Below are 12,183 nucleotides of genomic sequence, written 5' to 3'. Positions count from 1 at the left end.
ATTTGTGACAAATTGAAATTCAAATATTTTTATTCAAAATAGGATGTGAAATCACTTATTGAAAGTCAAAAAACTACCACTCATTCCAAAATGAATGTCTCGGGTCTGAGAGAGAACACAAACACTCCAATTTGTAATTTTGTATATATGTAAATTTATATATATAACTTCTATTATATTATGTAAATACTGTGTTTGTTACAAATAAATATATTTATTTATTTCTTTCTTTCTATATTAAAATTCATCATAGATTATGAACAGATCATTGAACTAATTACTGAAAAAGGCCTGGTTACTATGGTAAAATAATTGGATACTTGTATAAACCGGGTCGGATTAGTATTTTATGGGAGAAGAGGACTAACGAGCGTATGTTAAGTGGTCACAGCCACCTCCATTCTGCTGCAACACCAGAGTAATAATAACAATAATATTCTCTTATTTCAGCTAATATTTTGCTTATTCTAATTAAAAGTAAACTCAAAAGTTAGAAAACCATCACTGTATAAGGGTGTGGTCGCCAAAATATAAAAATTCTTAAATATTACAAGTCCAATTTATTTTTTGTTGTTCTCCATGTGAACGAATATCCATCGTTTATATATAGGGCTCCTGATATCGTCAGATATAGCCGTGAGGATTTTAATATTTGAGCTGCGACCAGAATGTCGCAATTCTTGTTCTTATTACAGCGAAGAAGTCAGGGACCCCATCCTCAACGAACATGCCTGATGCGCTGCAGCATCTCGAAAGATTCATAAGGGCCCTGTATGTATCATTATACTGGACCCTTATCCTTCTAAAAGCTTTGTGTGTAAATGTTACCCACAGTAATGACAGTGGTACACTATTTTTTAAGCCATGTCGTCCTGAAAATACCGTGCAAGGCACAAAGCTCCTTGATAACTGCACTGTAGCAAAAAAGCTACACATCCAGATAATGAGGATGATATTCAAATTAGTGGCGTGTTTGACGAAGGTGGAATTCGACGGCAGTGATTATGTTTGACCTCGAAGAACTTTCTTCGGAACAGTCCCCGTGATAACGAGACACAAGGAAGCGACGTCTGTACCCGCTAGGTGATCTAGCCGTTCATAGAGATTCCTACATCTGTATAAGTGACTCAGTATTATGATATGAAAGATAAAATGCGAGTTACGGATAGTAGCCGATGATAACCTATAAGAATATGATGGTATGTAATGAGTTTCTTGCTACTTCTTCTGATTAGCTCAACCCTTTACGAAGTAGCGGTATATTCAAGAAGAAAAATTTCTTTTTGACATTCATAAGTGTCATTTCCGTGACCTACGTGAATAAACTGATTTTGATTTGATTTGTAGGTATACATACAGAATCTCGGCTTGGCGATGACACTCTTGCTGGGATCCGAGGGTTCGCCAGGTCCAGCCTTGTTGACGGCCAGCACCCTGAACTGGTACTCGTGACCAGCTTCCACGTCGGTCACGCGCCCGCACGGCCGCTCGCCCGACGTCTTCAGGCAGTCTTGCCATGTTCTGGAATATCATATTGTTACATAGCTGTTATATCCTCTAATGACAGGATACTTAACATGATTTAAAGGTTTTGGAGGAGGAGTAGTCGATAATAAAGTTAGACGCAGTAAGAGTAATTTAAAAAATATTTTTGAAGTTATACTTCTTCAGGCGCGTTATGAAAAAATGATGAGAGTGAAATTTTAAGATGCGCACGCATCAATGTAACACAAAGGTAACAGGGTGAAGTTGTTTCCTAACATTTTCAGACGTTTGCGACATTCGTAATTTTTTTTTGGTGTCTTCGTCCATTATTAGGTCAGGCAAAGGGTCCAAGCCCATACAGCCGTAATCCTTATTTAATAATTAATTATCAAAGCCATCTTTGCAAGATTATTACAATATTCTTCTTTCTACAAACGTAGAATAGCACGAAGAATAAATAATTTTAAGGATTTTTGCTTTGTTAGGCCAAAGAAGTATAACTTCTTGCGTTACCAATGTATGTACATTCGTACACACACACTTTTTTTTTATATTTCTATCTCAGGTGTATATTGATATTCTTTCGCATATACAGTTAAAGTACCCCATTGTAACGTAACTCGAGTGAGACATACCGTCCTCCCTTCTCCCTCTTCTGCACGATGTAGCCCGTGATGGGTGCACCGCCATCGTCCTTGGGCGCGGACCACTCCAGCTCCACAAAGTCCTTGTCCCAATTTCTCGGCTCTGGTCGGCCAGGCTTGCCAGGCTCATCTATATCGGGACATATGATTTTATTTATACAAGAACATATTGTATTTTTTTTATAATAAAATTGACTCAGAGAATGAGTGAAAAAAAAATGACTGGGGACATTTTAAAAAGAGGAAATGTCCGATGCAAACCCGGTACCGGCGAGCATGTATGAAAAGAGTAATGAATGTAGAAGAAACGCGTAACGTTTGTAAGGATAGAAGCAAATGGCGTTCTGTTGTCTCTGTCTACCACGACGAGAAAACGGCGCGCGTGTGTGTGTATGTGTGTCACACTTTTACATATGATATATTCTTTCAAACTATTTACTTCACAATTTTCTAATATTTGTATTTCAATAGAGGCTATATGTTATCTTATTTCCAAATTATATAAGTTTTCGGACAGCCTGTGACTAGGTTATAGCTATAGCGATAGCGAAAAAGAATGCTGGTAGAGTTTCTTGCATCACTTTTTCTCTCTCAAAGCAAAATTTGTTTTCGAAGCCTGTGGCAGAAGTGACATCACGAAGCATTCTAAAGGAATCAATTTAGAAAAATAAATGCCTTTTATGCCTTTATATAAGCATTTCTGTCCTCGCAGCATTGTCACAAGGATTACTTGTACCAGTATACTCACCAAACGGATTCTTGGCAACAATAGTCTTCTCAGTCTCTAGTTCTTCGGACTCTCCCTCCTTGTTGACGGCCTTTACTCTGAACTTGTAAGGTTTGCCTTCCTGCAGGCCTGCTACGTTGGCTTTGCAGTCCTTTGCAGTGCCGCACGGTATCCATTGTCCTGATAATAAATACAGATCAGTAAATAATATGTTAATATTAGTAACCTTCTAGCAAAAGTGCAAAAGACCTAGAGGCCGTAGTCCTAAACGATGGTCGGATCAAATCACCGAAAATCTAAAGATAAGTGCTGCACTCCACCAGGCGAAACCGATGGAGACAGCTCGTAGACCAAATGAATATGAGTCACCATTCTCACCAGTGAGGAAACGAAAAATTGCAAAGAAGAGCTACAAAAATGGTCTCAGGCCTAAAAAACAAAGAATATGAGTAATGCCTTGAACTTCTTGGACTAATTTAGAAGACCGAAGAATATGAGGAGACTTAATTGAGTACAATACAAAATATTGGGACATTATAATGTCCCTAATCGAAGTCATTTCTTCATTCTGAACCACAGCAATCATTGCAAAGAACACTTGTTAAAATTTTCCTGCAATCTGAGTACATGCAATCCCAGGCGTCACTTTCTGGCAAATCGAGTAGTGGAAGCATGGAATAGATTACCATAAACAATGCACCCTCAGTGAACTCCTTTAAATTTTTACTACTGGGAGGCTCCTTTGCACAGGATGCCGGCTAGATTATGGGTACCACAACGGCGCCTATTTCTGCCGTTAAGCAGTAATGTGTAAACATTATTGTATTTCGGTGTGAAGGGCGCCGTAGCTAGTGAAATTACTGGGCAAATGAGACTTAACATCTTTCGTCTCAAGGTGACGAGCGCAGTTGTAGTGACGCTCATTGTAATGGACAGGGCGTATCAATTACCATCAGCTGAACGTCCTGCTCATCTCGTCTCTTATTTTCATAAAAAAAATACACTGGACAAACATTTACTTACACAAGTGAAGTAATATACAGCATCAAGTGCTGCTAGTATATCCAGAATAGTATTATAATAATATGAACCTAGGTGAAAATACGTCTACTTGTACACTATTTTAATAAGGAAAGGGGTTCAAAGGGGGAAAACGGCAAATGGCTTCTCTGACCGTAAGTGAAAACCTCTGCTGACGGAAATATGCACCAACAGAGGAATTAGACTGATAGTAAGTATGGTGTCCGTTAAAAGATCTCCAAGTTTAGTTCGGAATTAAACAAAACTGATTAAAGATATTGTCATAAATAAATTAGAATCGAACCAAACTGAAAGCATGGAGAATACGAACCGGAACGAAGATGTCAAAGTACAAGTACGCACAGCGAACCGAAAGCGAAGCGTTGCGGGACGACACTTGTGTCAAAGTTTTGTAAATCAACACAACCGTCGCGCTTCGCTCTTGCATCGCGTCTCTCATTCGCTCTCTGTTTGACATCATGCTTTTAAAGTCAGCTAATACATCTGTCTCGCTCACGCCTCGCTTCGCGCGCTCGCCTTTAGGTTTTGGGTGGTTTGTCCTGACATGACACGCCTTTTTCGCCAGTTCGCCACGTATTCGGTTTATTTTCGCTTTTCTATATGAATAGATTCAAACGATACTATGGATAACAAAATGAAAACGCATCGCCACGCTTTCCATTAGCTGTCTGTTTGACCATAGCTTAATAGAATAGTAAAAATATCAGCCTTTTTGTTTCTTTGCACCAACATCGAGGCAAAAATTTTACCAAGGGGTATATCTTCCTAAAAGCAGCTCACCTGTAAGCGGGTCGAGTTTCTCAATCTCGTAGTACTCGATGGGAGAGCCGCCATCGTCCTCCGGCTTCTTCCACGCCAGGCTGCAGCCGTTCTTGGTGACATCTGACACTTCCAGCGGTCCTTGAGGCTTCGACGGTTTACCTGCAGATTGGAGTTCATAATTAAAACACGACTTCAAGTATAGATCCTACTGGCAAAACTGACTAAAGGTTGTCTACTTCCCTTACTCTTAAAATAAAGTGTGTGTGTGCTTGCTGTAACTACAATTCTTTGGTAAATTAAAAAAAAAAACTATAAAACAGACATGTTGCCACAGTGTAAATATTTACGTTTTCGCAAATAAGCCAAATCTATTTCAAATACAAACTGGTAAATATTACAACATAGTTTCCAGTTGTTAAATAAATTTATTTTTTAAATAAATATCTTGAAAGTAGATATCACTTCACTCTATACTACAAGGATATTTGATTATCAGTCTATATGTATGTAGATATTTTACTTGTGGCACTCTAGAGACCAAACGCGTGGATAACTTATTTCCTTCGACCCCTAACAGATCATTTTAACATAATAATCTTACCAAGCACAGTGATTTCCACCTCAGCCTCGTCTTCCCCAACCTCGTTCTTCGCCTTGATCACGTACTTCCCGCTGTTCGCCCGCTTCGTCTTCATCATCAGGAACTTGGTATTATAGTCCACATTGATAATCTCCAGGTTCTCGCGGTTGCTCAGCTCTTGGTCCTTGAAGTGCCAGGTGACGGTGGCTGGTGGTTCACCAAAGACCTTCACGTCTAAAGAAACTGGCAGGCCAGCCTTGACTGTGATGGGGTTCAGATTTGTGCGGTCGATGCGTGGTTTCACTAAAATTGAACGAAATTACGAAATTAATCTATAGGGTATTTTCGTTTCTCGTGTAGCAGGTTCGAATCTCGGTTCAACAGGCAATTATTCAAAAATAAATGACCACATTATTATTTAAAATAAAATTAAGTTTTCTTTCAATAAAATGTAACATCTACAATATTTAATATACTTCCCCTTACTAGCCCTCCATGTGGCATAGCCGTGGGACGCCCTAAGCTAATGTAAAAATACCTTCATATTATTATTTGTATGTACTCACGGAATCTTGGCTTCGCGGTGTGCCAGTTGGTATTCTCGGAGGGTTCGGACTGCCCCGCCTTGTTGATGGCTCTCACTCGGAACTGGTACTGGTTGCCCTCCTCCAGCTTCGGAACGGTTCCCTGGCACACGTTGCCGTGTACTTCAGCAGCCTGAATGAACAAAATAATCAACAACATTAAAAAAAATCAATGTATGATTCACGTTTTTTTCGGAAGAGGACCCACAGATTATTAATTAACAAATGTAACGCTTATTCGACAGGGTCGGATCATTACTTTTTGGGGCCCTAGGCTAATACTTCTTAGCGGCCAGTCTAATTAATTTACTAATCACCTCTCTCTACTTGTCAAAAAAGTTTACTAGACACCTATATGGTATACGGATATTTTTATTATTATTGCCCAACTTCCATGATTGGGGCGCCTTATATCTAGAGCCAGCAGGGCTGCAACCCATTAACTCTCACATGGATTCGCCCCTGATTATTTAGAAACGCTTTGATTTTAAATGCATTTATTTTACTTCGTCTTACTTTGACAGTATGTGTCACTGGATTTTTAATCTGTTATCCATTATATGTATATATTACTCCAGTATTACGTCAGAAACGTTGAAATATTTAATAATCACTATGATCATATTTTGAAATATAAGTACTTTTCCCGTCCAATGTTGACTCTAATAATTAAAAAATAACCCACCTTCACAAACTCGCCCCTATCTCGATCCATGAACTCAATGACGTATCCGGTGATTGGCGCTCCGTTATCCCGGATGGGCGGCTCCCACTTCAACTTGACTGACTTCTCGTCCCAGTCCACGATGTCCGGCAGACCTGGCGGCGCCGGGACGTCGTATGGATTCTTGGCGAGGATGCCATGGTCTGTCTCCAAGGGTTCCGACTCGCCTTCCTCGTTCAGCGCCTTCACGCGGAACTGGTAAGTTCTACCTGGTTCTAGGCCTGCAATTAAAATTGTCACTGTAGCTTATTCTTAGTTTATCGTGACGTGAGCCATACTCGGATTTTCCTTGCGTTAACCAATGAGAAATGAGGAGAACCAAATAGTCACCGACATAGCCCATATGATTGTTAAACTGAAGTGGCAGTGGGCAGGTCACATAGTTCAACGGACAGATGGCCGGTGGGGCAGTAAAGTCCTCGAATGGAGACCACGTATCGGAAGACGCAGAGTTGGTAGGCCCTCCACAAAATGGACCAACGATCTGGTCCAGATCATTGACCGGATCCGCCGGAATACATTGGATGAGGGCAGCGCAGGACCGATAGTCGTGGAGATCATTGGGGGAGGCCTTTGTCCAGCAGTGATGACTGATGTGGAGCCATACTAAATGTTTCTGGAGTGGCCATTTGTAATACAACTATTTAAGAAAAATACGGAATTTGAAAATGGAAACACACCAAGAGTAGGTTACATTTTACTTTCTGTCATTGTCAATTGGCTTCAAATATAAGAACTAATGAGGCAACTAACATACAGTTCTTTGCAACATGCACCTTGGTTTTTTTTACTCCCAAAAATAAAAGCTAAGTCAAATACGATTTACTAGCCCTGAAAAGTTGGTGAATTGTTTTGAAGAGCTACTTTTGTACTGCTGCTTCTCATTTTATATCGACCTAGAAATACCGGAATGGAAGTTAATGCCACTGTTTGGGTGTACATGGAAGAAAGTTCCTTGAAAACACCAGATGAATCACTGAACTGGAGTGATTTTTAGCACAGGATGCCTGACAGTTGTGGCCAAGCGGCGCATTTTTCCGCATTAAGGCTACTGCTTAATACTCTACTTAGTGCAGGCACTATTCCTGTCACTTAACATCTTTATCTGTTCAGAATTTCGGCTTATCTGTAGTGCCCTTAAACTAGTACAAAATCTTAAAACATCTTTCCTAAATAATTAAATATTCTAAATTCTACGACTTGTCTTGGATAAATTCGAAATGTATCCAACTCTACATTGGATAATGTGAATCTTGAGTATTATCCATACTATAACTAAAGCACTGCTTAAGCATGCTTCAATAATTATCCAGAAAATTCTTGGGTAAGGTTGCGTTATGACCGAATGGCTGCTTTATGACCAAATCTCTATGACCAAATCGCTGCTTAGGCGTTCTTCTATATTTATCCATTTAATTAGCAGATAGCTCTTGAGTAATCTGAATAACTGTTTTTTTAGTTTTTTTTTTTATTTAGCAGTCATCACGTTTTTATTTACTCTTCATTCAATTGTTGGAAAAAAAAGAGTCACCACATATACTACATATACAAAATAATCTTAAGTTACCAGTAACTGTAGCCTGTGTGACGTCCGGGTCAATGGTGCCGGCAGGTGACCACTTGCCGGTGAGGGTGTCCATCTTCTCAACGATGTAAGCGCTGAGCGGCAACCCGCCCGTGTGTTTGGGCTTGTTCCACGCCAGCTTCACGTGTTCAGCATGGACGTCAGACACCTCCAGTGGACCTTCAGGCTTGCCTGGTTTATCTGTCAACAATTAAAAAAGACACGGTAAGGTTGTGGCTTAAATGTCATGTAAAACTTTAATGGTAGTCATTGGTGCTAAAGATTGAAAAAGTTTTATTTTGTTATCTTATTAGTAATATTATTTAAATTATAAGTACTTTATATTAACAATATGGAGGGTAGAGGAGAATCATCTGTGTATATGAAAAAGTGTCTGTCAATTATACTTTATATATTTAAGGTTTATATTTACTACATTAATTTGTTCAAAGTTTCAATAAGTAACTACTTTAGTCGACAATAATATTATTTTTTTTTAACTCGGCATACTTCAATTCGTTTACAACTGCTACATTCACCATACTTCATACCATACTCTGTACCTACACCAGCGCCATTATGGAAGCTTTTAGATCTGTCATTTACAGCATAAGCTGGATTTTTTTTAACTTTTCCCCCATATGACATGATCCTCCGCATGGAGGCAACTCCATAATCAGTTGTTATAATCTATAATAATTTGTTGACAGTTGTCAGTTCGGCAAGATGGCGTTTGACATTGTAAGAAGCCGGAATTTATTAATAAAAATTATCGGTAATCTGTGATTTTGATTGAATCTACACTTTTGTTTGATCTTAAGTAGTCGCTTATCAGATTAAAGAGAACATACTATATTAATTATAATTATAACACACTAGCTGACCCGGCAAACATTGTTTTGCTATATAAATTGTATTGATCTTTTCCTTGCTAGTTGATAAGAGATGGCGCTAGTTGTATTCATCACACTTCTTTTATATCATGTATAATTCACACTATAGTATTATAAATTATAGCCTATTTATTATTCTGGTGTGTAAGCTATATTCTTGTAAAGTTTCATCAAAATCTATTCAGTAGATTTTGCGTTAAAGAAGTTCAAACATACATCCAGACATACAAACTTTCACATTTATAATATTAGTAGGATTGCATACCCAGTACAGTAATTTCGACAGTAGCCTCGTCTTTCCCTGAGTCATTCTCCGCCTTCAGGGTATATATACCGGAGTTCTTCCACGAGGACTCGAATATCTGCAGCCTGGTGTTGTAGTCCTCGTTCTCGAGCTTGAACCCAGGTCCGGTCTCGATGACCTACATTGGATGAGTCATTATTATTTTGTTAATAGATATAACTTTAGATAATTTATATACTTCTAGATAGAAACTCTTGCTGTTAGACAACCGATGAAAACTTTGCGTGAGAAGCTACGTCTTACACTCGCGATTTGTATGACACTTTGTGTTTGTGTGCGTGCATTGGTCAGAGTAAAGGTTATTTCTAAACTCAATTTTTAACGTATAAATGATCTAAGGATATAACAATGCTTTTGAGATGCTGGACATTATTAAATCAAATCAAAATCACTTTATTCATGCAGGTCAAGGAAATAACACTTATGAATGTCGAGAGTTTTCTTAAGACGTCAAGAGGGACGTTAAGAGGGACGAGACGAGCAGAACGTACAGCTGATGGTAATTGATACGCCTTGCCCATTAAAATGCAGAGCCGCACGCGATTCTTGAAAAACCCAAAAACGCTATAATTGTGCTCGTCATGTTGAGATAAGTTAAGATGTTAAGTCTCACTTGCCCAGTAATTTCACTTCGCCCTTCAGACCGAACCACAATAATACTTACACATTACTGCTGCAAGGCAGAAATAGGCGCCGTTGTGGCACCTATAATCTAGCCATCATCCTGTTCAAAGGAGCCTCCCACTGGTAAACTAGTATTTCAAACTTATGTCAAATCTCTCTCCACGTTTCCTACTAAACTAAATTTAAATTTTAACTTAGGAAGTCCTTATTACGTAGTATTCACATCCTCTTTGATACACACCTTGTTTGCGAAGGTCCAGGTCTTGGTCGGTGGAGGTTCACCCTTGATGTCCACGTCCAATCTGATGGTGGTACCGGCACGGACACGCACCGCCACCATCTTGTCTCGGTTTATGAGCGGCTTCACTGAAATCCAAAGAAACACCACGTGTGATAAATGTGACAACCTTAGATTTATACTTTTAGATAGTCTCTTTGTGTTTAGACAATAAATAAAAACAGGCCACGAATTAGTTTAGTGTGAGTGACAAGCTACGTATTACAATGACGTGACGCGATTTGTATGACACTTTGTGTTAGTGTGTGTGAACTGCTCAAAGTAGAGGTTAATACTAGTCTATTTTTTTCGACGTTTTCACAGCTGTCTATCTAGGCGTGGATAAATGATGTAAGGGTGTAATAAAGAGATACTCACAGAACCTGGCCTTAGCCAGGTGCGGTTGTGTGGGTTCCCCGGGTTCTCCGGGACCCGCCTTGTTGACAGCACGCACGCGGAACTGGTACGTGTTGCCTTCCTTCAGATCTGGCACCCTGGCCTTGCATTCTGGTGTCTGTTGATTATTAATTCATTGTCAACAATCGAACGTGAATTATCAACATGGTGGGATTTCTTATAATTTTTTATATCATATGGTTGCCCCATAATGGCAAAAAAATACAACTGTCCTGTATCTCTAATACCAGAGGCAAAATTATGGTCTGAAGCTTGGGGGCTTAATTCAATAACTGAAATTTTGTCTGGTTACATATTTGTAACCTGATGACAATAGAGGACGAGACGAGCAGGACGTCCAGCTGATCGCAATTGATACACCCTACCCATTACAATGCAGTGCCGCTCAGGATTCTTGAAAAACCCAAAAATTCTGAGTGGCACTACAATTGCGCTCGTCACCTTGAGACATATGATATTAAGCCTCATTAGCCCAGTAATTTCACTAGCTACGGCGCCCTTAAGACAGAAACAATATAATGCTTACACATTACTGCTTCACGCCAGAAAAAGGCGCCGTTGTGGTACCCATAATCTAACCTCCTAAATAATACAGAAGAAGATCTACAGCATGTCGATTACACTACTAAAATAAATATTACAATAGAAATATATCCTACGGAAAATGAGACACGTACCGTAGTGACAAGTGCCTCCTGCCAGGTGCCGAACTTGTCCTTCTTCTCAATGACGTAGCCAGTGATGGGAGCTCCGCCATTGTTCTTGGGCGCCTCCCACTTGAGGTCCACGCGGTCAACGTCCCAGTCCTCGATGGTAGGCACTGAGGGCTTACCGGGGATGTCTGGAAGATGAAAATGTCCGTACAAGAAATTGAAATGAAGAAAGAAAGGAAAATATTTATTTCAGAAAAACCCTCACAGGATACATTTAATAGAATAAGATAAAAGTACAAAGCGAAACCCGAAAAGGAACGTATTAAAATAGTGATTGATTTAATATTGGATAGTTCCTGTGCGACTCAGGATTATCAGGTGGCACGGCCATATATATAATTTTATGGTAATTGAACTATAAAAAGGTTATATATATATATATATGTTGAAAAGCTTCTACATGACTCACCATAAGGATTCTTAGCCACAATGGAGTGATCTGTTTTCAACGGCTCACTCTCTCCCTCATCATTGACGGCTCTGACGCGGAACTCGTACTCCTCTCCTTCCTGCAGTCCCTTGATCTCCATCTCTGTATCGTCAGTCTTGCCCACCGGCACCCATCTGCCGGTAGCCTTGTTCAGTTTCTCTACCACGTAGCCGGTCACTGGCTTACCTGTTAAATTAATTAAGTGACGCGTGAAAACAGGACCGAAGCTTTTATTAAATGTGTTAGTCGTATTACTGTCCAGTATTGGAATCTGGTAAGGCTCACAGAATTCTTCTCCTTCAGTAAAAAAACACAAAAACAGCTGATTAAGTGAAATTTTGAGAAAGCTTATGTAGATGTTCCTTGCAACAAAAAAGCACTTCTTTTTTAGTACATCATACTGTCCGCGGTTAT

General features: G+C 39.5%; 1 protein-coding gene across 45 annotated transcripts in view; it reads right to left on the bottom strand.

The window, feature by feature from the left end:
* The window catches only part of LOC126974761 (twitchin), a 194,591-nt gene that overhangs the window by 74,185 nt on the left and 108,223 nt on the right, over window positions 1–12,183 (bottom strand). For all 45 annotated transcript variants that reach the window (XM_050822373.1, XM_050822375.1, XM_050822416.1 and 42 more), the window contains 13 exons: window positions 11,749–11,955; window positions 11,304–11,467; window positions 10,588–10,723; window positions 10,174–10,298; window positions 9,270–9,426; window positions 8,115–8,312; window positions 6,509–6,768; window positions 5,806–5,956; window positions 5,261–5,542; window positions 4,678–4,818; window positions 2,878–3,036; window positions 2,121–2,259; window positions 1,358–1,521 (listed from right to left, as the gene is read on the bottom strand). In XM_050822373.1, coding sequence (XP_050678330.1) covers window positions 1,358–1,521; window positions 2,121–2,259; window positions 2,878–3,036; window positions 4,678–4,818; window positions 5,261–5,542; window positions 5,806–5,956; window positions 6,509–6,768; window positions 8,115–8,312; window positions 9,270–9,426; window positions 10,174–10,298; window positions 10,588–10,723; window positions 11,304–11,467; window positions 11,749–11,955 — 2,283 coding nt within the window. The remainder of the gene's footprint in view (window positions 1–1,357; window positions 1,522–2,120; window positions 2,260–2,877; window positions 3,037–4,677; window positions 4,819–5,260; window positions 5,543–5,805; window positions 5,957–6,508; window positions 6,769–8,114; window positions 8,313–9,269; window positions 9,427–10,173; window positions 10,299–10,587; window positions 10,724–11,303; window positions 11,468–11,748; window positions 11,956–12,183) is intronic.

Source organism: Leptidea sinapis, chromosome 33 (assembly GCF_905404315.1).
Source record: "Leptidea sinapis chromosome 33, ilLepSina1.1, whole genome shotgun sequence".
NCBI lineage: Eukaryota > Metazoa > Arthropoda > Insecta > Lepidoptera > Pieridae > Leptidea > Leptidea sinapis.
The sequence above is the reverse complement of the archived record's forward strand: the minus strand, read 5'-3'. Positions and strand labels throughout refer to the sequence as shown.